This window comes from Saprolegnia parasitica (assembly GCF_000151545.1).
Source record: "Saprolegnia parasitica CBS 223.65 unplaced genomic scaffold supercont2.26, whole genome shotgun sequence".
Classification (NCBI taxonomy): domain Eukaryota; phylum Oomycota; class Saprolegniomycetes; order Saprolegniales; family Saprolegniaceae; genus Saprolegnia; species Saprolegnia parasitica.
The window spans coordinates 394,960-415,231 of record NW_012156420.1 but is presented as its reverse complement, the minus strand read 5'-3'; the positions used below and the strand labels follow the sequence as shown (position 1 = coordinate 415,231).

General features: G+C 59.7%; 8 protein-coding genes across 8 annotated transcripts in view; 5 read left to right on the top strand and 3 right to left on the bottom strand.

Annotated features, from left to right (window-relative positions):
* Nucleotides 1-821, bottom strand: part of SPRG_20358 (hypothetical protein) — a gene marked incomplete at both ends in the record, with an annotated part of 2,465 nt that extends 1,644 nt beyond the window's left edge. Inside the window, one exon of the mRNA XM_012346079.1 lies at nucleotides 66-821. Within this exon, the coding sequence (XP_012201469.1) occupies nucleotides 66-821 (756 nt within the window). The remainder of the gene's footprint in view (nucleotides 1-65) is intronic.
* Nucleotides 822-1,637: 816 nt separating this feature from the next.
* On the bottom strand, nucleotides 1,638-5,514 carry SPRG_07286 (hypothetical protein; the record flags this gene model as incomplete). The annotated part of the gene is made up of 2 exons (XM_012346065.1): nucleotides 1,638-3,842; nucleotides 3,903-5,514. Coding segments are annotated over 2 exons (3,817 nt in total), but the record flags the coding sequence as incomplete, so codon positions are not given.
* A 1,172-nt stretch (nucleotides 5,515-6,686) lies between these two features.
* Nucleotides 6,687-7,502, top strand: SPRG_07285 (hypothetical protein; the record flags this gene model as incomplete). Its single annotated transcript, XM_012346064.1, has 3 exons — nucleotides 6,687-6,895; nucleotides 6,959-7,378; nucleotides 7,435-7,502. The coding sequence occupies exons 1-3, from the start codon at nucleotides 6,712-6,714 to the stop codon at nucleotides 7,500-7,502; spliced, it is 672 nt and encodes a 223-aa protein (XP_012201454.1). The 5' UTR covers nucleotides 6,687-6,711.
* Nucleotides 7,503-8,779: 1,277 nt separating this feature from the next.
* SPRG_07284 (hypothetical protein) lies at nucleotides 8,780-11,597 on the top strand (the record flags this gene model as incomplete). Its single annotated transcript, XM_012346063.1, has 2 exons — nucleotides 8,780-11,468; nucleotides 11,496-11,597. Exons 1-2 carry the CDS (start codon nucleotides 8,823-8,825, stop codon nucleotides 11,595-11,597), a joined length of 2,748 nt encoding a protein of 915 aa, XP_012201453.1. The 5' UTR covers nucleotides 8,780-8,822.
* Nucleotides 11,598-12,916: 1,319 nt separating this feature from the next.
* Nucleotides 12,917-13,450, top strand: SPRG_07283 (hypothetical protein; the record flags this gene model as incomplete). Its single annotated transcript, XM_012346062.1, has 2 exons — nucleotides 12,917-13,267; nucleotides 13,298-13,450. 2 exons carry the CDS (start codon nucleotides 12,917-12,919, stop codon nucleotides 13,448-13,450), a joined length of 504 nt encoding a protein of 167 aa, XP_012201452.1.
* On the bottom strand, nucleotides 13,428-14,576 carry SPRG_07282 (hypothetical protein). The gene is made up of 6 exons (XM_012346061.1): nucleotides 14,381-14,576; nucleotides 14,280-14,339; nucleotides 14,107-14,223; nucleotides 13,940-14,063; nucleotides 13,699-13,885; nucleotides 13,428-13,648 (listed from the first exon to the last, which is right to left on the bottom strand). Exons 1-6 carry the CDS (start codon nucleotides 14,519-14,521, stop codon nucleotides 13,468-13,470), a joined length of 810 nt encoding a protein of 269 aa, XP_012201451.1. The 5' UTR covers nucleotides 14,522-14,576; the 3' UTR covers nucleotides 13,428-13,467.
* Nucleotides 14,577-15,585: 1,009 nt separating this feature from the next.
* SPRG_07281 (hypothetical protein) lies at nucleotides 15,586-16,185 on the top strand (the record flags this gene model as incomplete). Its single annotated transcript, XM_012346060.1, has 2 exons — nucleotides 15,586-16,119; nucleotides 16,168-16,185. The coding sequence occupies 2 exons, from the start codon at nucleotides 15,586-15,588 to the stop codon at nucleotides 16,183-16,185; spliced, it is 552 nt and encodes a 183-aa protein (XP_012201450.1).
* A 1,757-nt stretch (nucleotides 16,186-17,942) lies between these two features.
* Nucleotides 17,943-19,125, top strand: SPRG_07280 (hypothetical protein; the record flags this gene model as incomplete). Its single annotated transcript, XM_012346059.1, has 7 exons — nucleotides 17,943-18,009; nucleotides 18,234-18,362; nucleotides 18,408-18,523; nucleotides 18,567-18,747; nucleotides 18,798-18,889; nucleotides 18,933-19,002; nucleotides 19,049-19,125. The coding sequence occupies 7 exons, from the start codon at nucleotides 17,943-17,945 to the stop codon at nucleotides 19,123-19,125; spliced, it is 732 nt and encodes a 243-aa protein (XP_012201449.1).
* Nucleotides 19,126-20,272: the final 1,147 nt, after the last annotated feature.

The following is a 20,272-nucleotide window of genomic DNA, read 5'->3' as shown; positions in this document are numbered from 1 at the left end:
TCGGTCTTGCGCAAAGCAGCCATGTAGTTCTTGGCGATCGTCGGCATCGCGTTGAACGCATGGACAGTGCGGATGTTGCTGAGCGCTTCTTCAGCGACACCGCCAGCCTCGGCGTATGCCTCGACACCGCCTTGGGTCGCGGCCGCAATCGTCTTGACCATGTAGTAGCCACTGCCGGCCACGAATGGCGAGAGCGCGAGGAGCACAAGCGCGAGGTCCCAGCCGTAGACAAAGCCGATGACGATGCCTGTGATCGCCATGGTTGTAAAGTTGATCGCATCCGCGACCTTGCGACCCATGCCTTCTTGGATGATGAGCGTCGTGTCGGCGACGCGGGTCGCGAGCTGCATGGGCTCGTTGACGTCAAACCAGCCGACCTCCTGGCGCAGAATGGCCGATGCATACGCGTGGCGGAGCCGCTTGGTCTGGCGCGACGCTGCAATCGACCAGCACGCAGTTTGTGCCACGCCTGTGACAAGCACGATAGCACCCACAATGACAAACTGGATGACCGTGCGGTTGATGCTATCGCGGAACGCGTCGTCGCCTGTGCCCGATGTCGGGTTGAAGGCGTTGATGACGTTTCCGAAGAAGACGATCTGCAGCGGCTGCGCGACACCCATGACCATCGAGCCGAGCGTCCCGATCGCCAAGAGCACCTTGTCGGTCGTGTCGGCAAACGAAAAGAGCTTGGCAAACGACACCATGGGAGCGGGCGTCACTGGTACCACGGCGTCCGGCGTCGTCTCGCTCGGTGGCGCTTCGTTCTTGGGCGTCGTTACGAGTGCGTAGTTGTCGATATGTGGAGTCTCGCTGTTCATCTGCTCTGATGCGAGAGAATATGAAAGTGAGTGGCAACGACCGAGCCACCAATATGCAATTGATGAGCGCGCTGGCGAGCGACCTCATCACCACCAGATGTTCGGATTAGGGCCCTGGTCGCGACGCTCATCATGCCGGAACATACATTCCGAGCGTTACACGACCGACACTCTTGCCAATCACAAGTGATAACGCGGGGCTCGCAACGGCGTCTAGCACCGACAACGACTACGTAGTACAACGAGACGATGTGTAGTCGGCTATTAGAACTACACTGCAGTAGACTGGCGCATTGGGAGGAATGATGGAGGTCGCTCCACACCTCGGATCTCTTTTGAGCCGACGAGGTACAGAGGAGGCGCGAGGAAGGAATCGTCGTGTCTCACGCGCACTGGAATGATGTGCTTACTACAGCGCATCGACGACAGCCAAGACGATATTATACATGCATTTACCGGTCCACCACGGGATGGATCTCTCCGTGCGCAGCTCACTTCCAACGACCAAGTGCTGGTGCCAACTCCCGCATTCAGGCGTAGCACTACGTATGCAAAGTCTTTGAGTTAGTTTTGTGCTAATTTGATTTCAACGCGAACATGTTTGATTGATTGATTACAGGTACGCATTCTTGAAGCTACAACGATGCTGCTGTGAGGCCCATCGGTTCTGCGACACGCCGGTGATCACCACTCGCTACGTGGATGTCCCTCCAGAAGTCCTTCTTGCTTCTTGCCCATGGCTTCCTCGACAAATTCCGGCAAGCATGAACGATGCACATCCAGGTTTCTTATATCCATGTAGATTAATAAAGTCATTTAATGCTGCATCTGACGCGCGACCAAGTTGGCGTAGAGACCGTTCGGGAGGTTCACCAGCTCGTCGTGCGTGCCGAGCTCGCACACCTTGCCGTCGTTGACGACTGCAATCATGTCGGCGTTGCGGATCGTCGACAAGCGGTGAGCCACGATCACGGTCGTGCGCCGCTTCTGCTTGAGGAGACGGTCCAGCGACTCTTGCACGATGCGCTCGCTCTCCGTGTCGAGCGCCGACGTGGCTTCGTCCAGCAAGAGCACGGCCGGGTCGCGGATGATGGCGCGCGCGATCGCAATGCGCTGCTTCTGGCCGCCCGACACTTGCACGCCACGGTCTCCGACCGTGGTCTCGTACCCGTTGGGAAAGCGCATGATAAAGTCGTGCGCGTTGGCCTTCTTGGCGGCGTCTTCGATCTCGGCCTTGGTCGCATTCGGCTTGCCCGTCGCGATGTTGTCAGCGATCGTGCCCGCAAACAGCACGGGCTCCTGCGACACGATCGAGATGTGGCTGCGGAGCGACTGCACGTTGAGCGACCGGAGGTCGTGGCCATCGAGGAAGACGGCGCCGGATGCCGGGTCGTAAAAGCGCTCGAGAAGACCAATCGCCGTACTCTTGCCCGAGCCCGAGCCGCCGACAAGTGCGAGCGTCTGGCCAGCGTGGATCGTCAGACTGTAGTTCTTGTAGATCTGCGAGTCGGGCCGCGACGGGTACGCAAAGGCGACGTGGCGCAATTCGAGCTCGCCCTTGACGTCGTCGAGCACAAGGCCGTTGGACGCCGAGCAGTCGATGGACGGGACGCGGTCGATGATGCCAAAGATGCTGCGGACTGCCTTCTTGGCCTTGCCGACATCGCCCATGGCTTGCGCCGCCATGCCCACCGACATGGAGCTCACGAGGATCGGGTTCAGCACGAGAAACATCTCTTCAAACGTCAAGTCGCGACGCAGGATGAGCCAGCCGCCAAACCAAAAGAGGAACGCCATCGCAAAGAACATGGCTGCCTGCGAGACGCCAAAGCCAACGCCGGAGATGAGGCCCACCTTGCGATCGGTGGTCGACGACTGCTGCAAGTACGTGTGGTAGTGGGCATTGGTCTCGTCTTCGAGGTTGAACGACGCGATGGTCCGGATCGAGTTGATGGCTTCCGAGAGGAGTGCGCCGGCACGGATGTCGCCGTCGTTGACGTTCTTGTTGGTGTCGCCCGTCATGGTTTGCATCTGGACATAGTTGGCAGCCGCGAGCACGGGAAAGATGCCGAGGAGCGCCAGTGTCATTTGCCAGCTCTGCGAGAACGCGATCGCAAACGCCACCGAGAGCGACGCGATGTTGACTAACATCGCGTTGAGCGTCTCGGCCGTCATGGTGCGGATGGCGGCCGAGTCGGTTGCGAGGCGCGTGGTGAGCGAGCCTGACGAGTGCTTCTCGTCGTCAAACCAGCCAATGTCTTGGCGCAGCATCGCCTCAAAGCACATGCCGCGGATGCGCGACGTAAGGCGCTCGCAAGCGATCGCAAACTGGTGGTTTTGGAGCACGAGCGAGACGAAGAAGACGACGCCGACACCGACAAACCCACCGGCCCAGAGCGACGCCTGGTGCCGCATCTCGTCCACGCCGAGGTCGAGCTTAAAGAAGAGGACCGTGCACTTGGTCAAGAGCACGCCCCAGACGGGAAAGACGCCGCCGTTGAGGATCGCACCGATAGCACCCAACACAAGGTTCCACGTCTCGGGCTTGCTGAGGCTCCAGACGCGCGATAATGGTACGGGCGTGGCCTCGTCAGCGTCGGTCGTTGTCGACGCGGCGACCGAGATGGCGTCGGCAGCATGAGCGTCCTTGGACGATTGTTGATTGGTCAGGCGGTTGCGGCCGACGACCGCTGGCGACGATGCATCTGCGTCGGTCGGCGCCTTCTTCGTCTGTGCCTCGACAAGCGTCTTGTAGAGACCGTGCGGCAGCTGCAGAAGCGCATCGTGCGTGCCTTCTTCGACAACGTTGCCAGCTTCGAGCACGGCAATCCGGTCGGCGTTGCGGATCGTCGAGAGGCGGTGCGCAATGATGATCGTTGTCCGGTTGCCGGACGCGACGAGGTGATCGAGGGATGCCTGCACGATGTGCTCGCTCTCCGTGTCGAGCGCCGACGTCGCTTCGTCCAGGATCAGAATGCTGGGGTTCTTGATGATCGCGCGGGCAATCGCAATGCGTTGTTTCTAAACAAGACGACGGTGTCAGCTATAATAGAAGGTGCAAAGTGGGAAAGGACGACATACCTGACCACCCGAGAGTTGCGCACCGCGGTCGCCGACTTCAGTGTCAAAGCCGTCCGGGAACCCCATGATAAAGTCGTACGCGTTGGCTTGCTTGGCGGCCGCAAACACCTCTTCGAGCGTCGCACCCGGCTTGCCGTGACGAATGTTGTTGGCGATCGAGTCTTGGAAGAGGCACGGCTCCTGGCCCACGAGACCGATCTGCGACCGAAGCCACTTGAGGTTGAGGTCCTTGATGTTGTGGCCGTCGAGCGTCACCGTGCCCGAGAGCGGGTCGTAGAAGCGCTCGAGGAGCGACACGATCGTGCTCTTGCCGCTGCCGCTGGCACCGACGAGCGCAATCTTTTGGCCCGCCGGAATGTGCAACGAATAGCCAGCGCACACTTGGACGTTGGGCCGCGACGGGTACGCAAACGCAATGTTGGAGAGAACGATCTCGCCTTGGACGGTCGGTAAGGTCTTGCCCGTCGACGCACTCGCGTCGATCTTGGACTCGCGCTCAATGAGCTCAAAGACGCTGTATGCTGCCGCGCGGGCCGCAAAGATGGCTTGCGCACCAGGACCGGCCTGGCCGAGCGCCATGGAGCTCATGACGACGGAGAAGAAGACGATGATGACGCGGCCGCCGTCGTAGCAGGCGCTGCCGATGCACTTGTCGGTGATCTGGTCGGTGCTGACGCGGACCGCGCCGTAGTACATACCGACGGCGTACGTGCAAAAGACGGTGAAGAACATGCCACCGGTCCCGAGACCGACCGCGAGACCCTTCTTGACGCCGGCAATCTCCGTCTTGCGCAAAGCGGCCGTGTACTTGTCGGCCATGCGGCTCATCGCGTTGAACATGTGCACGGTGCGGATGTTGCTCAGCGACTCTTCAGCGACGCCACCGGCCTCGGCGTACGACTCGATGCCGCCTTGGGTCGCGGACGAGATCGCCTTGATCATAAAGTAGCCGCTCGCTGCGATGAGCGGCGTGAACGCAAAGAGGACGAGCGCGAGCTCCCAGCCGTAGCAGAAGGCGATGATGAAGCCCGAGAGCGCCATGGTCGTAAAGTTGATACCGTCGCCGACCTTGCGGCCCATGCCTTCTTGGATGATGAGCGTCGTGTCGGCGACGCGGGTCGCGAGCTGCATGGGCTCGTTGACGTCAAACCAGCCGACCTCTTGGCGCAGAATGGCCGACGCGTACGCGTGGCGGAGGCGCTTGGCCTGGCGCGACGCTGCAATCGACCAGCACGCAATTTGCGCAAAGCCACAGAGAAGCACGAGGGCGCCGAGCCAGACAAACTGGACCACGACCTTGTTGATGCTCGTGCGGAGGTCGTCGGCGCTGAGCGACGTCACCTGCGCCGGGTTGAACGCGTTAAGGATGTCGCCAAAAAAGATGATCTGGATCGGCTGCGAGACGCCCGTGAACATGGCGGCAACCGTGCCGACGGCCATGAGCACCTTGTCCGTCGTGTCGGCAAACGTAAAGAGCTTGGCGAGCGAGACCATCTTGGCCGCCTTGGCTGCCTCGGGCGATGCGTCCGTGGTGGCCGCGGTCGCCTTGGGCGTCGCGACCTCGACAAAGTCCGTTGTCGGCTTGCCGTCGACCTCGACTGTCTTGGTCATGGGGATTTGAAAAATGAGTTCTTGTTGCGATCGAGCTGCTAACGTCCGTCCATCCCGAGTGATTATACCCGGCGGCCTGGCCCTAATCAGCGCATCGATTAGAACCCCAGCGTCGGCGCATGATACCCCAGCTGGTGCCTATTTTAATCTACCATCCAAAGTGGCATACAAATCGATAGTATACTGTATTGAAATACAATGACGCGACTCTGGCCAATCCCGTGGCAGGATATCGCCATCGTGGCTTTTGGCCAATCAGCGCGCGCTTGAGGGCTGTCACAGCATTACCAAACGCACACAGCATTTAATTGCATACAAACGGCAAGATATTTAAATACGTATGGATGCAACGTCGAGCGCTTGGTATGTGCGAAATCGTCTTGTTTGCTTTCAATGGTTTTCTATCCGATACAAATGACAAGCTATATGAGAAGCCTTTCTTAATAAAGAGCATAAAACAAGCAGTATGCTTGCTGTGGGCGTGTGCAACAGCGTCGAAAGGCAACTTGCGGTGATCGGTGCTGGCCACCGCTTCGCTCCGACGAACGGCAAAGAAGAGCTCAAAGAAGACCTACGCAAGAAGGATTCCACGTGGCAAGCTCTCCGGCGAGCGATCGCTCAGACTTGCTTTTGCCGGCCAGCAACTCGGTCAGTATGTGTCGTACTTCTAGAAGTAGTGACTCTTGACGGAGCGCTGTCGTCTGTGTCGAACGGCGCGTGAAGTGAGGCGGACGCGTCACGCGACCTGCTCGCTCGACCCTTCCGTGCATCGGCTTCCGCGGTGTTCCTGTCGTGGACTCTGTTGTGGCGACAGCTATTATTTTGAGTACGGCGTTGGCGTCAACACATTTTCGAGACTAATGGTGGAGGTCTCGCTCAAAGATACTCCTCGCAGAATCCTGGGCCTGACAACTCGAGCAGTTAGAACCACTTGTGGGCTCTGGTACATCCAGATTCCGCATACGTACTGGTCGTCAGCTCCTGGAATGTGATGTGGTCGTCGCCAATGCGAATCCTGGATGCAAAACGGTCAACGGCAGCAATCGCAGCACCACTTCAAACCCCGTATGCCGCTCGATACACCGCCCTTTTCCTCTCATCGCTCGGGCGCTGCAATACAACGTTGGTTGACGTTTTTACGAGAGAGACTCCATTGAATGTGAGCAGGGAACGCATTTAGCACATGTAAAAATAGGCCATGCGCAGTGCAAGCCGGCTGCGATGCCTCGGCCTGCTCTGGCTTGCGCTCGAGCTCGACCGCGTGCTGGCGGTCGTGAGCCTGCCCAACCTCGAGTTCAACGCTGCCACGGGCCAGAACGCATATGCAAGCAGCTACTTCAAATTCGACCTCAACCCAGTCCTCGACAGCAAGTACATTCCCAGTACAGTACCACATTAGAATCTCCAACACAAAGTCACAACTTCGATCCTCGCCGACTGCGTAGACAACGGCATCGATGGCCTCGTCGTGCAATCGAGCTGGTGGTCCAGCGGCAAGACGAACGAGTCGGTCTTTTTCCAGGTCAATTTCACGGCCGAGTCGCCGGTCATTAGCAAGGTCGTCCTGCGCTGGCACGGCTACTTGGCCGCCAAGGCGTACACGATCAGCACGTCCTACTCAGGCTACAACCGCACGTTCGTTCTCTACAACACGTACGAGAATGCGTCGACGGTCTGGGACCGCGTCGACGTCGTCCGGCCCGCCAGCAACTCGTCCGCGCGCTTTTACTATCTGCGCGTCGACATGCTCTCGCCAGCCAGCTGCGATCCCAACAACGTGCTTGGCTGCAGCCGCCGGCTCGCGGACCAGGGCCCGATCTACGGCATCCGCGAACTCGAAGTCTGGTCGGCCTCGCAGCTCTCCGGTACGACGATGCATGTGCCATGCCCGCCGTCCTCACACAACGCGTCGCGTGTGTAGGTGCGGTCGTCGCCGCGCCGTCGTCGCTGCTCGCTGTCATGCTGCTCAGCATCGTCGCTAGCCTATAGTCCACCATCCGAATCGTCATGATCCCACGACCTTTTGAACACTTCATGGCGTATCCTTCCAGCATGGTATCCTTCCAGCATAGTCGCCTAGTGTAGCTCGACGACGTCGCATGCGGCGCGGCCAAGGATGCGCACCTGCGCATACACACACGCATTGCCGCAGAGTCGGCCTGCGGCGCGCACGAGGCTACCGCAGGGCGAGGCCAGTGTACGCGCTGGAGCGTCGTCGTCGTCCCAACCAAAGATATATGCTCTGCGTATCCGGATAGGTGGCGTGGTTTTTTGGATTTTTATTGTTTGCTACAAATAGCAAGCTTGGTACGCGTATTTTTTTACCAGGCCGACCACGTCTTAAACGCCTGTGCGCGCGCCGCCAACGCCCATGACCGGTCCAGTGGCCTCTAGAGGGCGATCGAGGCCGACGTGAGCGTCTGCTCCATTGCTTGCGTGCAGCGGAGGCGACCGGACGCCGGCAACCGGGCCATCCGGATACGGCGGTCGGCGGCTTGGCGGCTTGGATTCGCTGGCGATGGTGCGGTATACAAAGCGCAAGAGTAGACTGTCAAAAGGCGCTGATTTATCGAAGGAATTCGATATTGCCGGCCGCAGCTCATCTCGTGGAAGACGCGCTGGCCGCGCGGAGACGTCAGGATTGCGCTCTACCTCAAGAAGAAGCGGGACACGTGGTGTCTCGAGGTCGCCGACAAGCCGCGGAGGCCTCCGGTGCACACGGTCGTCGACGAGTCGGACGAGAGCTCGAGCAGCGAGAGCGAGCGCAGGCCCTCGCGCATGGCCACGGACCGCCAGCACACACAGCTTGCGACAAAGTCAAGGAATGGCAAGGCGCCTTTGCGCGCGCGCAGCGCCAGTGCGACCGTCGAACGCCATGCGACGCCAGCAGCCCGATCGAGCCACAGATCATCGCGCTGCGACCAGACGATCATCGACTTGACGAGCCCGGACGATGTAGAGATGCAGGCCGAGACGCCGTCGAGCGGCGCGAAAAACACATCGGATCTCGAAATCGCGCCGGTTCAAGTCGTCAAGCGGCGCAAGACGCAACAGCACCTGAAGACCGCGTTAGGTACCTCCCGGCGATCGACGACGAGCAGCGTGCGACGCATTGCGCTACCGCCATCGTACGCCGCCGTGCTTCTCTTGCAGTCCAAGGGCTACCAGCCGACGCCGTCCTCGGCGATCACACACATTGTCGGTACGTCGTCCTCTTCTTCCATGCGCGAACTCATTGCATGCATGCGTTGTAGATCTGTGTCTGAGCTATCTCGGTGACGCGATGCGGGTCGGCGCCGGGGCAAAGCTATGGAAGCAGCTCGCGAACGCCGACAATGCGCACCAAGTTCTTGGGTGCATACGTGGCGCGCGCTCCAAGCCTCGACGTCGATACCATCGTCCTTGTCTGCCCCCAGTACGACGGTCGCCGCTTCGATCTATGACAATGTCAGCTGTTGGCGCATGCCCACCAACATGGCCGAGTGTCTCTTTCTCGACAAGATGCGACAGACGTTTCTGCCGACGACGATTCGGCGCAAGCCGCGGCGCAAGCAGCCGCGGTATACGATCCAAGGCCACCACATGAAGGAGTTCAAGCCGCGGAAGCGCGCGCGCAATGAGACGACCGCCAAGGCCGTCGTGGCCGTGGCCACACCGACCGCCGTTGTCGTCGTCAACGATGCACCCGACGTCGTCCTCACCCACGCGCACGTATCAGGGTCCAACCCAAGTCTCCCCGACGGCTGGACATACAAACCGCTCACGACGCCCCTCACGCGCGTTCGGCCTCTGGCCAACTTGAGCCGCGACCAGATCGCACTGCACGTCGAGACGCTGCGCTGCGACAGCCGTCTCCAGCGTTTTCGCCGTCTCGCGCCGCTGCTACAGCGGCTCATGGAGCATGCGCGCAACACGAAAGGCCTCTTCAACGTCCCGGTGGACCCGATCGCGCTCAACCTGCCGACGTACAACGCCATCGTTGCCCATCCGATGGACCTCGGGACCATCAAGAAGACGCTCGACGCGGGCAAGTTCATTTCGCTCGACGCATTTGCATCCGACGTCCGGCGCGTCTTTACAAACGCGATGCTCTTCAACGGCAAGGACCACTGGGTGCACGCGAACGCCAAGATCTTATTGCAGTGTTTTGAAGATCTCTACGGGGCCGAGCTGCTCAAAGCGGGCGCGGAGAGCGAGAAGGCGGCGGCACACGCGTGCAACGTCTGTGCCGGCCACATCTGCGCCTTGTGCGACGACGGCTGCCTCGAGCTCACGCTGCCGCACTACCAATGTTTTGGCAACTGCGGCACGGTCTTTCGGAAAGGCATGAGCTACTACGTGACCCGTGACGGCACGCGCATGTGGTGCATGAAGTGCCGGAACCGCGGCATGAAGGAAGAGAAAACCAAGCGCGACGAAGACGATGAGAACGGCGGTAACAGTAGCAGCTACCCGCGCGGCGCGCCGCGCGCGCTCTGGCCGACCGCGGCCGAGATGGCGCCGCTCCTGAGCAAGAAAAAGTGCGAAGTCGACGTCGAGCCGTGGGTCCGCTGCGGGACGTGCGACCGATGGATGCACCAAGTGTGCGCCCTCTTCAACGCGGTCGAGGACGCGTACGCGTCACCACCGACCTCGTCGAGCAACGCGTTCGTGTGTCCGCTGTGCGAGCTCGAGCTCGAGGCCACGCCGGCGCCGTCCGCGTCGGTCGACTGCCGGAGTCTGCCCGAGTCGCCGCTGAGCCTCTACCTCGAAGCGCGCTTGCGGACCGAGATTCCCGATGTCGATGCAGACTCGCTGTTTGTGCGCGAGTCGACGTTCGCGAACCACAAGTTCGTCCTGCCGCCGTCGATCGTCGACGCGTTCCAAATGAACGCGGACGCGCTCCGTGCCGCGTGCCCGGACGCGGCGCACGAAGCGCGCGAACTCCCGGTCCGCGTCTCGTTTGCGACCAAGTCGATCTTTCTCTTCCAGAAGCAGCAAGGCGTCGACGTCTGCCTCTTTGCCATGTACGTACAAGAGTACAACGACGTCTGCGAGCTCGTTGAAAACCGACGCAGTGCGTACCTTGCGTACATTGACAGCGTCCGGTACCTCCAGCCGCCGACGATCCGGACGCGCGTCTACCACCGCATCCTCCTCGCCTACTTTGACTATGCGCGCCATCATGGCATGGACCGGATTCACATTTGGAGCTGTCCGCCCACCCGGAGTCAATCGTACGTGTTTTGGTGCCACCCGAGCTTTCAGAAGACGCCGAGCGTCGACCATCTCCGCGCGTGGTACAAGCGCGTCTTGCAGAAAGCACATGACGAGAAGATCATTGACGGCTACACCACGCTCTACGAACGGTACCTGGCGCCGCTCCAGGCCAAGTACGCCGCCAAAGCGAAGGCGCCGGAGCCGCCGCCGCCGCTCTCAAGCGACAAGACGACCAACATGGCGATCACGACTCGCCGCGTCTCGACCACGACGCTGCTCACCGACAAGGACGAGTACCTCTGGCCGGTGCCGCTGCCGTTCTTTGACGGTGACATTGTCCCGTCCGAGCTCGACCGCGTCATCCGCCAGCTCAAGTCCAAGAAGCGCAAGAAGATCTGGGCCGCGGACGCGCCACTGTACGACGACGACGGGCTGCACCGCATGCGAGATACGTTTTCCAGTTTTTTGAGCGCCATGAAGATCGTCAAGGACGACTTGCTGGTCGTCGACTTGGCGCCGCCGACGTCGCCGCTCGCGATCCCGACAAGCGCTCAAGAACGGACGAGTGCGATGCCAGCGTTTATCGGATCGCGCTTCTCGTTCCACCAGCTCAGTCTCCGCGCGTCGTACCAGTTTGACTCGCTGCGGCGCGCCAAGCACTCGACCATGATGCTCTTGCACCACATGCTCAACGCGTCGGTGCCCCAAGTCAACGTCTTTTGCGCCGAGTGTGCGCTGCTATTGACGCACGCGGATGTCTGGCGCTGCACCACGTGCGCCGAGTACGCGCTCTGCGACTGGTGCCACCTCTGCCATGGTGACCAGCACGCCCACCGCCTCGAGCGCGACGAGCCGCCCGCCAACGAGCAGCACCTCGGCCTCTAATCAATCCCAACCTACTATTTTGAGACTCTTCGTCCCGTGCTTATATTACATGACGGGCCACGCAACATGTCCATGCAACGCGCTGGCGTACCGGTATGCGCAGGGGCGTCTGGGTGTCGCAGCCCTTCCACTCCGCCGCGAATGTCGTCGAGGTTGCTGGCATCGGTGAGGTGGCAACATGCTGTCTACCTGGACTAGGCTACAAATACGAATAGCCATTGCGGCAAGCGACAAGCCACCGTCCTGGTCTTGTAGCGGGATGCACGACGAGGGACGCGACGAGCAATGCGTGACGAGCAACGATCGATGGCACGCGTAGCTGCCTGCCTTGGCCGCGAGCGAAGCAGCAGGAAGGTTCGTCTGCGTCGAGCAAAGTCTGCGTCGAGCAAAAGGTTCGGTGGTCGGCCGCGGCAGTTCGTTAGCTCTTGGTGTGCAGCAGTACCAGTACAGTGGCAGTAGTATTACCGCACCTCTGAACGCAGCACCGGTACAGTAGCTTCAGCGTACCATGTAGAAAGCGCCACGAAGGTGGCCATCCCGCAGCCACACCCGCGACCACGCCCTGGACGGCAACATCACCTTGGCCATTGTCCTCTACCATCGCCGCTGCCATCAGCCAAGGGTCCATGGAGCCTTGCACTTGGGCGAGCATGCTGCTGCTGCTGCTGCAAGCCAGTTCTGTGCCCAAAGATGCGTGGTGGGATGCCCGCGTCAGCGCTTCAAGGAATCTCGGCCATCTGCGCCTTCGCCGCCCTTTTCGAAGCTGCATTTCCACCAATCAGCGTCGCGCGTCGAAATTGCAGACGGTTTGATTGGGTGCGGTGCATATAAGCCACCAATGAAATGCGTGCAGGCCACAGTGACGACCTCGACCTGGTCGACATAGCGCAATCGGACGCCGTCATGGCCGCACGACGTCTCGCCGACGATGCAGGTACCTCGTCAACCGCCCTACCTAGCAGCCGCCTCACGTCTCTGCGACCAATCTATAGCCACATCGACGCCGTCTCCGAGCGCGATAGTCGAGCCAGCGAACGCAACGCCCTCGCCTCGTACGCTGCTATGCGCCTGCGCCGCCTCCTCACTGCTCTTCTTTATTAGCGCCAATAGACACCAACAGCAGCACGGATAGCACGACACTCATCCTCGCCATTGTCCTCGGTGTCCTTGGCCTCGTCCTCGTTCTGGGCATGAGCCTTCTGTGGTGCAAGCGCCGGCGGCGCACACATCGGCAGGAGGCCCACGCAACGTACTTTAAAGCGACGACGACAACCAACTCGAACGAAGACGGGTATGGCCGTCGGGCCGCGCCCTACACGATGGACACGTACCCGATCCAGCTCAGCGAGTACCAGCCAGCATCCTCGTTGCCGACCGAGGTCGCGCCAGCCGCCGACATGTACTACGCGAACAACGACAGCCATGCCGTCTTGCCGCTCAACTATAGCCGGAAGATCGCGATGCGCGGCCGACCTGCCTCGCTTGCCGGCTCGGGCGTCTCGGAGGACTCGTCGATCGTATCCAATTCCGAGCGCGAGTCCGAGACCGAGTGGACGCACCACCAAAGTACGTCGTCGGCGTCGTCGTCGTCGTCGGCGGTCTCGTCGACATCGTCGTCACCCCGCGAGATTATCATTCTGCACGACCCGACCAAGATTCGCGAGTCGGACGTTCGGTACGGCGACTCGATATTTTCGCAGCCGTCGCTCGGCCACACGTTCGCCCGCGGCTCCAACGCGTTCCGCGTGAGCTCCTTTAGCTACGACCTCAGTCCATCGCTCCTCGACACGAACGGCAGCACCGTCATCATGGAGACCACGTCGCAGACGTCGCGTGAATCGTACGATATTTAAGAAACCCATCGTCATCCTCATCCATCTCTCGTCGTCCGTGTTGCCACGTCATCGTGTGGGTTTTGTTTGGAGGCATAACTAGGTGAGCGATGCGTCGAGTCGCTGCTGCCGCGTGCGCAGTGCCCGCGTCGCCATGTCGCGCAGTGCCACGTCGCGGGACGCGTGCAATGAAGCGGCCCGCGCGTGCAGTGCTTCGAGCTAGTACAGTTGCCGATTCTCAGATGCGAGGAAGATTCACGTCATCGGACCTTGTCCTGGAGATCGTGCGCGGATGCGAGCTGTCGTAAGAAGAAAAGATGCGCTGGTCAGACCCCGCGACGTCGGCCGCGACCTTGCCGTCGTGGTTGGTCACGCTCCAGGTGCACCCGGCGGCCACTAGCCGCTGGACAATGTCCAGCGCGTTGGCGGCCGCGGCCGCGTGCAAGCACGTGTTGCCTGCCGCTTTTATGAGATGGATCACAGCAGCGCAAAGGCTTGTCGTCTACATACCGTGCACGTCCTGGACGTTTAAGTCTATGGCGGCGACGCACGCCGGTGACGCATTGTACGCCAAGAGGCGCTCGACCATCGTGCACGAGCCGACGGCGCAGGCCACGTGGAGCGCCGTCTGGCCCTACGCAACGCTTGCTGGATCACGATTGCGACAGACGACAAACCTGCGCATTGCGCGGTGTGAGACTTGGCGCGAGGCTCAAGAGATGCGCGACGGCAAACTCATTCTTTGTCGCGCACGCGTGGAGCAGCGCCCCGTCCTTCTCGGCGAACCGCTGCGACTAGGCATGTTGCATTGTGGTCGAGCCAGCACTGCTATCCATGGAAATGGACGTACGCCGAGCGCGAGCTTCTCGACTTCCCATCCCGTGCGCCGCATGCATTGCCCATCGAGGCACTGCGTTCGTTTCAGCACACACGACACAGGGCGTAGCATACCTTGCCATATTTGATGTGTTCGTCGACGTTGCAGCCAAACCCAAAGGTCGTTTGCATCTCTTCGTGGCGCTCCGCGGTCGGTGAGAGGTTGCGCGCCGCCGCCGCCGTGTACACGCGCCGATGTCGGTCGACCTTGTGCATGCCACTCAGAACGTAGTGCCGGAGTCGTTTCACATTGGTATTATCAACACAACGGCCCAGCCAACGTGAGCTAAATACATGTATTGCCCTTGACGTTGCCCTTTGAGATTGCCCTTGACTTTGCCCTTGACTTTGCCATTTTCGAGACGGCATCCTTTGCAAATCCGTCGTCGTCGCACCATCCTCTAGCAAGATCCTCGTCCGGCGACATTACAAAAAGAATCGGCGAGAAGCCAGCCAACGCGATGGGGAGGCGCGGCGCGCAGTCACGCCGCAGCGCTGCGTGAGTCGCGGCGTCGCCTTGTTGCGTGCGTCGCGGTGGGCAGAGCCGTCGGCGATCGCGGCGCTCCTACCCACGCGCGACAAGCGTGACTGCAACAACTCGACGTGCGTGCGGGCCTCGTCTCTCTTTCTCGCTCCTCGTCGGTCTTGCAATCGCATCGCCACCGCCCTCGCTTCGGTGGCTGCGCCAGCGACGCTGCACATCGGGCGACCCGGAGCCGCGCGCCAAAACCACCTGCGACGACGCCACTCGCGACCAAGATCGTCCATCTTCAGGAAAAAAAGCAGGCGCTAGCACGCCGCACTTTCTGTACATGTCGCAGGTCCATTCCAATTGCACGACTCTTTTTTCAGGGATTAGCCCGGGTCTTTCCCTCCTTGCAAGGGAAGGCATTGCGATGGCATGCGAGCGTTGCCAGTCCGAGCGATGTGGGTATGCCGTTCGGTATACAAAGGCCAAGTGTACTGTCGCCATAGATGCGGCCCGCAACTGGTCGCCCGGCTCTCTTGGCATTTGTATAGAGAGCGCCCCGCACGTCATCCTCGCGTCATTTAAATTCGACCAATCAGATCGCGTCCGAAGCACCGACATTCCGCTTGGATTGATTGCGTAGAATTTCAGCCAATCAAACGCCGCTAAAGCGCTTTGAAAATTTCGGCCGAGCTTCTCTGTTGGACACAGAGGGCGGGTATGCGCGCAAGCAGCCGCGAGGCGACTATCCAGAGAATGGACTGGATCGCCAACTCTATCAGCTTTTGCATTTTCTTATTTGCGTACTCGAATGAACTCGCCCGTGACCCGCAAGCCGAGCCTAAAGCGCCCCCAAGCCGCGAGCTTGTCACCGACCTCGAAGCGCGCTCGCCTCATTGGCAACTTTACGATCTCAGTCTCGGCGAAGTTGCTCAAGTCGGACGCATACCGTGGCCGCTGCAAGTACAAGAGCGGCCGGTGCCCCAACGAGCGCACGCTCAAGTTTAGCGGCGAAGCCCACACGCTCTGCGAAGAGCACCGGCTAAAACACAACAAGAACCAGCGAAAGTCGGACGCCAAGCGACGCGGTGCCAAGCCCGTCAAGAAGGAGCCCAAGACGACGACGACCAAGACAACGACCAAGACGACCACGCTGGACGCTCGCATCAAGAGCGAGTCCATGGATGATGCCTTCGTCAAGCAAGAAGACGACGACGTGACAATCAAGCTCGAGCCGGGCCTCCAGATGGAAGAGATGGAGATGCTGACCGCCGACGACCTTGGCCCCGAGTTTGATCTGGAAGAGATGGACATGACGGAGCCCGAGACGTGGTCGGACGACGAGGTTGAGATTCTGAAGCACATTTTTGAGTCCTAGTCGCGTAGCAAGTAGTTAGTTAGTTCCTATTAAAGTGCCCTAATAATTGAAGTAGTAGTCCTCACGTTGCGAGTGATGCGCGAGGGCGCGCCGTGCCGGTGACGTCGAAGGATCGTGATCGGGGCCGCCGATGATCGAGCGGTCGCTGATCCACCCCACGTGGTGAGCTGCGATGACGCAGGTATCCAGTGAATTATGATGGGCTCGCTCTGATTGGTCGAAACAACTTCAACCTGACTTTGCACATCGAGCGTCCGCACCTGCGCGAAGTCCGTGCCTCGTCCGCCGACGATTCGCCGGAGAAGTGAAGAGGAGGAGCGGTGCGGCGCCACGGCAGTGCCTTCTATGTGTCGGTCGCCGGTGTTGGTTTGTAGCCGACAGGCGGACGCAATCCTAGGTATGTACAACGATCACCACCTGACCAGGTCGATCACGGAACGCGAGCGGTACCCCGCGGTACCGAGAAAACTCTTGGGCTTGGTATTGAAGGCGGTGCCATGACACCGATAAGAACTCAAAATTCCATGCCACCGCCACCACCGAGTCCGTCGTCGTCTCTACGTGGCGTGTCGTGACAGCAGCCAGGACATCAGTATTCGACGGTTGCGGTCCGCATCCTGGTCTGCACCCTCGCGAGCGTAGCATGCACTATAGAAGAAGTGGTATGTGTCGAGTACTATGGTTGAATGGCGGAATGCCATCCAGACCTTGACAGTCGAAGGGGTTCGAATGCCTGTTTCGAACGCGACATCGGGTCTCGACGACGTGGTTGCAACGACGTGGTTGCGTGTGTACAGCGACTCGCGTGCTTGCCTGCAGTGCATCGTACGGGCCTGTCGAGCGTCGCACGTGCGGTCGACCTTTCTTGCTTGGTCGATCTAGCACGCAGGAACACAAGTAGCTGCTTTGCATTTGAAGCGCCGGTCCTCCCCGATATTGTGTGTTTGTGTGTCGGCCGCGCCGATGGTCCACGACATCGGACTACGACTCCGATGCAAGTGTCCCGCAAGAATGATCCGATGGCGCGCTTCGTATAGCCGACGCAATGTTCCCTCCTCTCTCGAGATAAAATCAAGTTCTGATTTCGCTGCATGACGTCGGCGGATGCGCTGCGGCACCGCAACATCAGAAATCTAGAGGACACCAATTGAATCTACAATGTACCCCTGTCAGATGCGTACTGGGTACTGTCGCAGGCGCCTCGCAGCGGTCTACCCCGAGCTTCTCGGTACACTGCATTTTAGAGCAGATTGTTCGTAGCTGTCGTAGTTCATGAGATTTAACTTAAATCTCATGAACTACGTCTGATACGCGATCCGAAATGGCCCGTACAATAGCATTTAACGTGCATGCATTGGAAAGTAGTCTATATCCTTGCCATCAAGCCTCGGTCATGGGTGTGCTTAAATTGAGCAGGTTCTGCTTCATGCGCTTGGTGTCCACACTCTGTACTTACCGCCGATTTTCAGCGAGTGTCAGAAATGGCATTGTCCACACAAAAGGTCAAATACCAGCTCCTCTTTGTGTCGCCGGCGTATCTTGACGCGCTCGATCGCTCGGGTACGGCCTTGCAGTGACATACCGCCCGGATGACGCCAGACGACTTTGCCTCATCGCTTCTGGAGCTCGTCAACTTGGCCTGGACCAGCACTGTCGCCAAGGCTTCCGATGCAGCCTCCACCGATACAAGATGTTGGACGCAGACAATGTCAACAGCGAATACGTACCAAGCGAAATGCCGCAGCCCCCACGCTTTCTTTGCGTCGGACTCGCTGCCAGCAAGCAGCAGCATGCTCGGCTCAATGCTTGACGCGCCATCATATCCCGAGGCCGGAACACTGGCAAGCATCGGACGAGGTCCCCGCCCATCTCAGCGCATGACCCGCGCGCCCCTGGCAGCTGCAGTCGACTTCTATCACGTCGGGCTCGGCTTCGTTGAATTCACTCTTGGATTTTGTGTGGAAATGGCCGGGACGTCGCGGCGATTGGTTGTGACCAAGCAACCCCGTCTGAGTTTTACAAGGACGAAGGTATGACCCGACGAGATATAGGCGAAGAATGCGGATGAGAGCGCCGCGTAGGTGGACGCTCCAACTACCTCACGACCGAGATTTCGCTGCTCGAGTTCAATTGCAAGAAGGAGCTCGTGCGGTCTTCGTCGCGGTCGTTCACGCCGATCCCTCTTCGCGTCAGCCTCTACTACGAGTCAGGTACCATGGCGGTTTCATGTCGCGCGCGTTCTCAGCCATCCGTAGGCAAACGTGTGGACGAAAGCGACCAAGACATTTTTCGCTTTGTTGGCGACGAGTACGACGCGATCGTGATTCGCGACGACACGCGCAGTGCGACGATTCACTTTCGACTGGAGAAGGTGGGTCTCTGACCAATTTGGCGCTCCTATCAACAGGGTGTAGGTGAGCCGGCGCAAGGACGGGCAGCGCTTCAAGCTCAAGATTGAGCCCTATGTGGAGCAGTGCCCTGTCAACTTGGACGACCTTGCCCCTGTGTTTACAACAGCAATCTGTGTCCTCTCGAAGCGGAAATACCCGAGCCAAGATGCGTCGCACCGTGCCAAAGTCCTCAAGACGCTGCCTGGTATGTATACAAAAGCAAGACGTTTGGAGGTGAGATGCGATTGTTCGTAGTGGACGCCATTGCGGACACGGACGGCGTTCGCGCGCAGCTGCAGCACCTGCAACGCCAAAACGACCGCATGCTGACGCTTCTGGAGGCGCAGGTACCGACGTCCAATATCCAGCGATTTGACGACTCTGGCGTAGCACGAGATGCTGCTGACACTGGCACGTCCACTGCCAAAGACGCTGGACCTCGATGCTCTCCTGAAAGCCGGTACGCATGGCGACAAGGTCGCGAAGGTTGATGCTGCTGTATGTAGAAAACGCTGCCTTTCGAGACGCGCTCGACCCGACCGAGTCGAACCCAACACTGCACAATTTGACGCTGTCGTTTTAGTTGATTTTTAATGAAGTTTTTGTGGCTTAGGCCATGTGGGGACTGCGGTGACGCGCAAAGAGCTTGGCAAACGAGGCTGTCGGCGCCATGGGCGATGCATGCACCTGCCCTTCGGTCGAGTACATGGGTGATTTCGTCGTCCGCGCTGCGACCGCGCGCTTTATCGTGCGCTGGAAGCGTACAATACGATACCGATCGGTGCGTGTTGCGAGCTCATGGACCACCTACATCCATGCGCAATATCACCCGGGTGTTTCAGCACCGTCGTTCCGTTCTGGCAATACATGGAGCAGTGGTTGACCCGCGCAGTCCACACCATTGACCGACATGATGGCGTCGCCGGGCTGGATCATGTTGCACCTTTGGCATAGCGTCAGCATCCCAGACGCAGCAAGTTGCGTACAGTTTCCCGATGGCGGTCGTCGCGATGTACCCATTCACACGAACCGCGCTGTCGATCTTGTCTTGTGTTAGCACGAGTCCAAGAGCGCCTAGGGACATCGAGTCGGTCTCTGCCATCCATGGAATACTAGTGTACCTGGCGCGAACGCCACGTCATAGTCGAGCAAAAGTGGCGTCTTTTTCGATTTTCGCCACCGTGAAAAACCGCGGGGACGCAACTTTGTCGGCTCGGCGCTATAGAGGGCGATGGCCCAAGCCGGCGACGGACTAGCAGTTAGGCGACGCTTGGCGTCCGCTTGCATTGTCTGCTCGCAAGCGTAGGCGCGTCTCAGCTGCGACACCTGCATGCCGTGGGTATGCGCTTTGTATCAAAGTATCAAAGTGTCAAGGACCTCGAAGGGGCAAAGTCGCTCGGTAAAGGTAAACGCGCAGGCCAAAAAGGCGTCTTGGTCCTCTACAGACCCCACGCATTTGTCGGGTATGGACTGTATGTACTGCAGCAGTAGCGCCGGGTCGTCGTCAATCGGAACGTCGGCCCGTTCCAGCGTCGCCAAAAGTGCAGCGGCGGTACCGAGCAAGATGCAGCCAGCGTCGGCCGACGACGACGCCACGCGCAGCAAGAGTGCATCCCAGATGCGCTCAGCGACGCGGAGCGGCAGTGTATTTGCAAAAGCAGTCACGAACCACTTGGTCGCAAACGCTGGCGGTTCGAGCCCCGCAGTCGTCAGCCGCGCAGCAACCACCG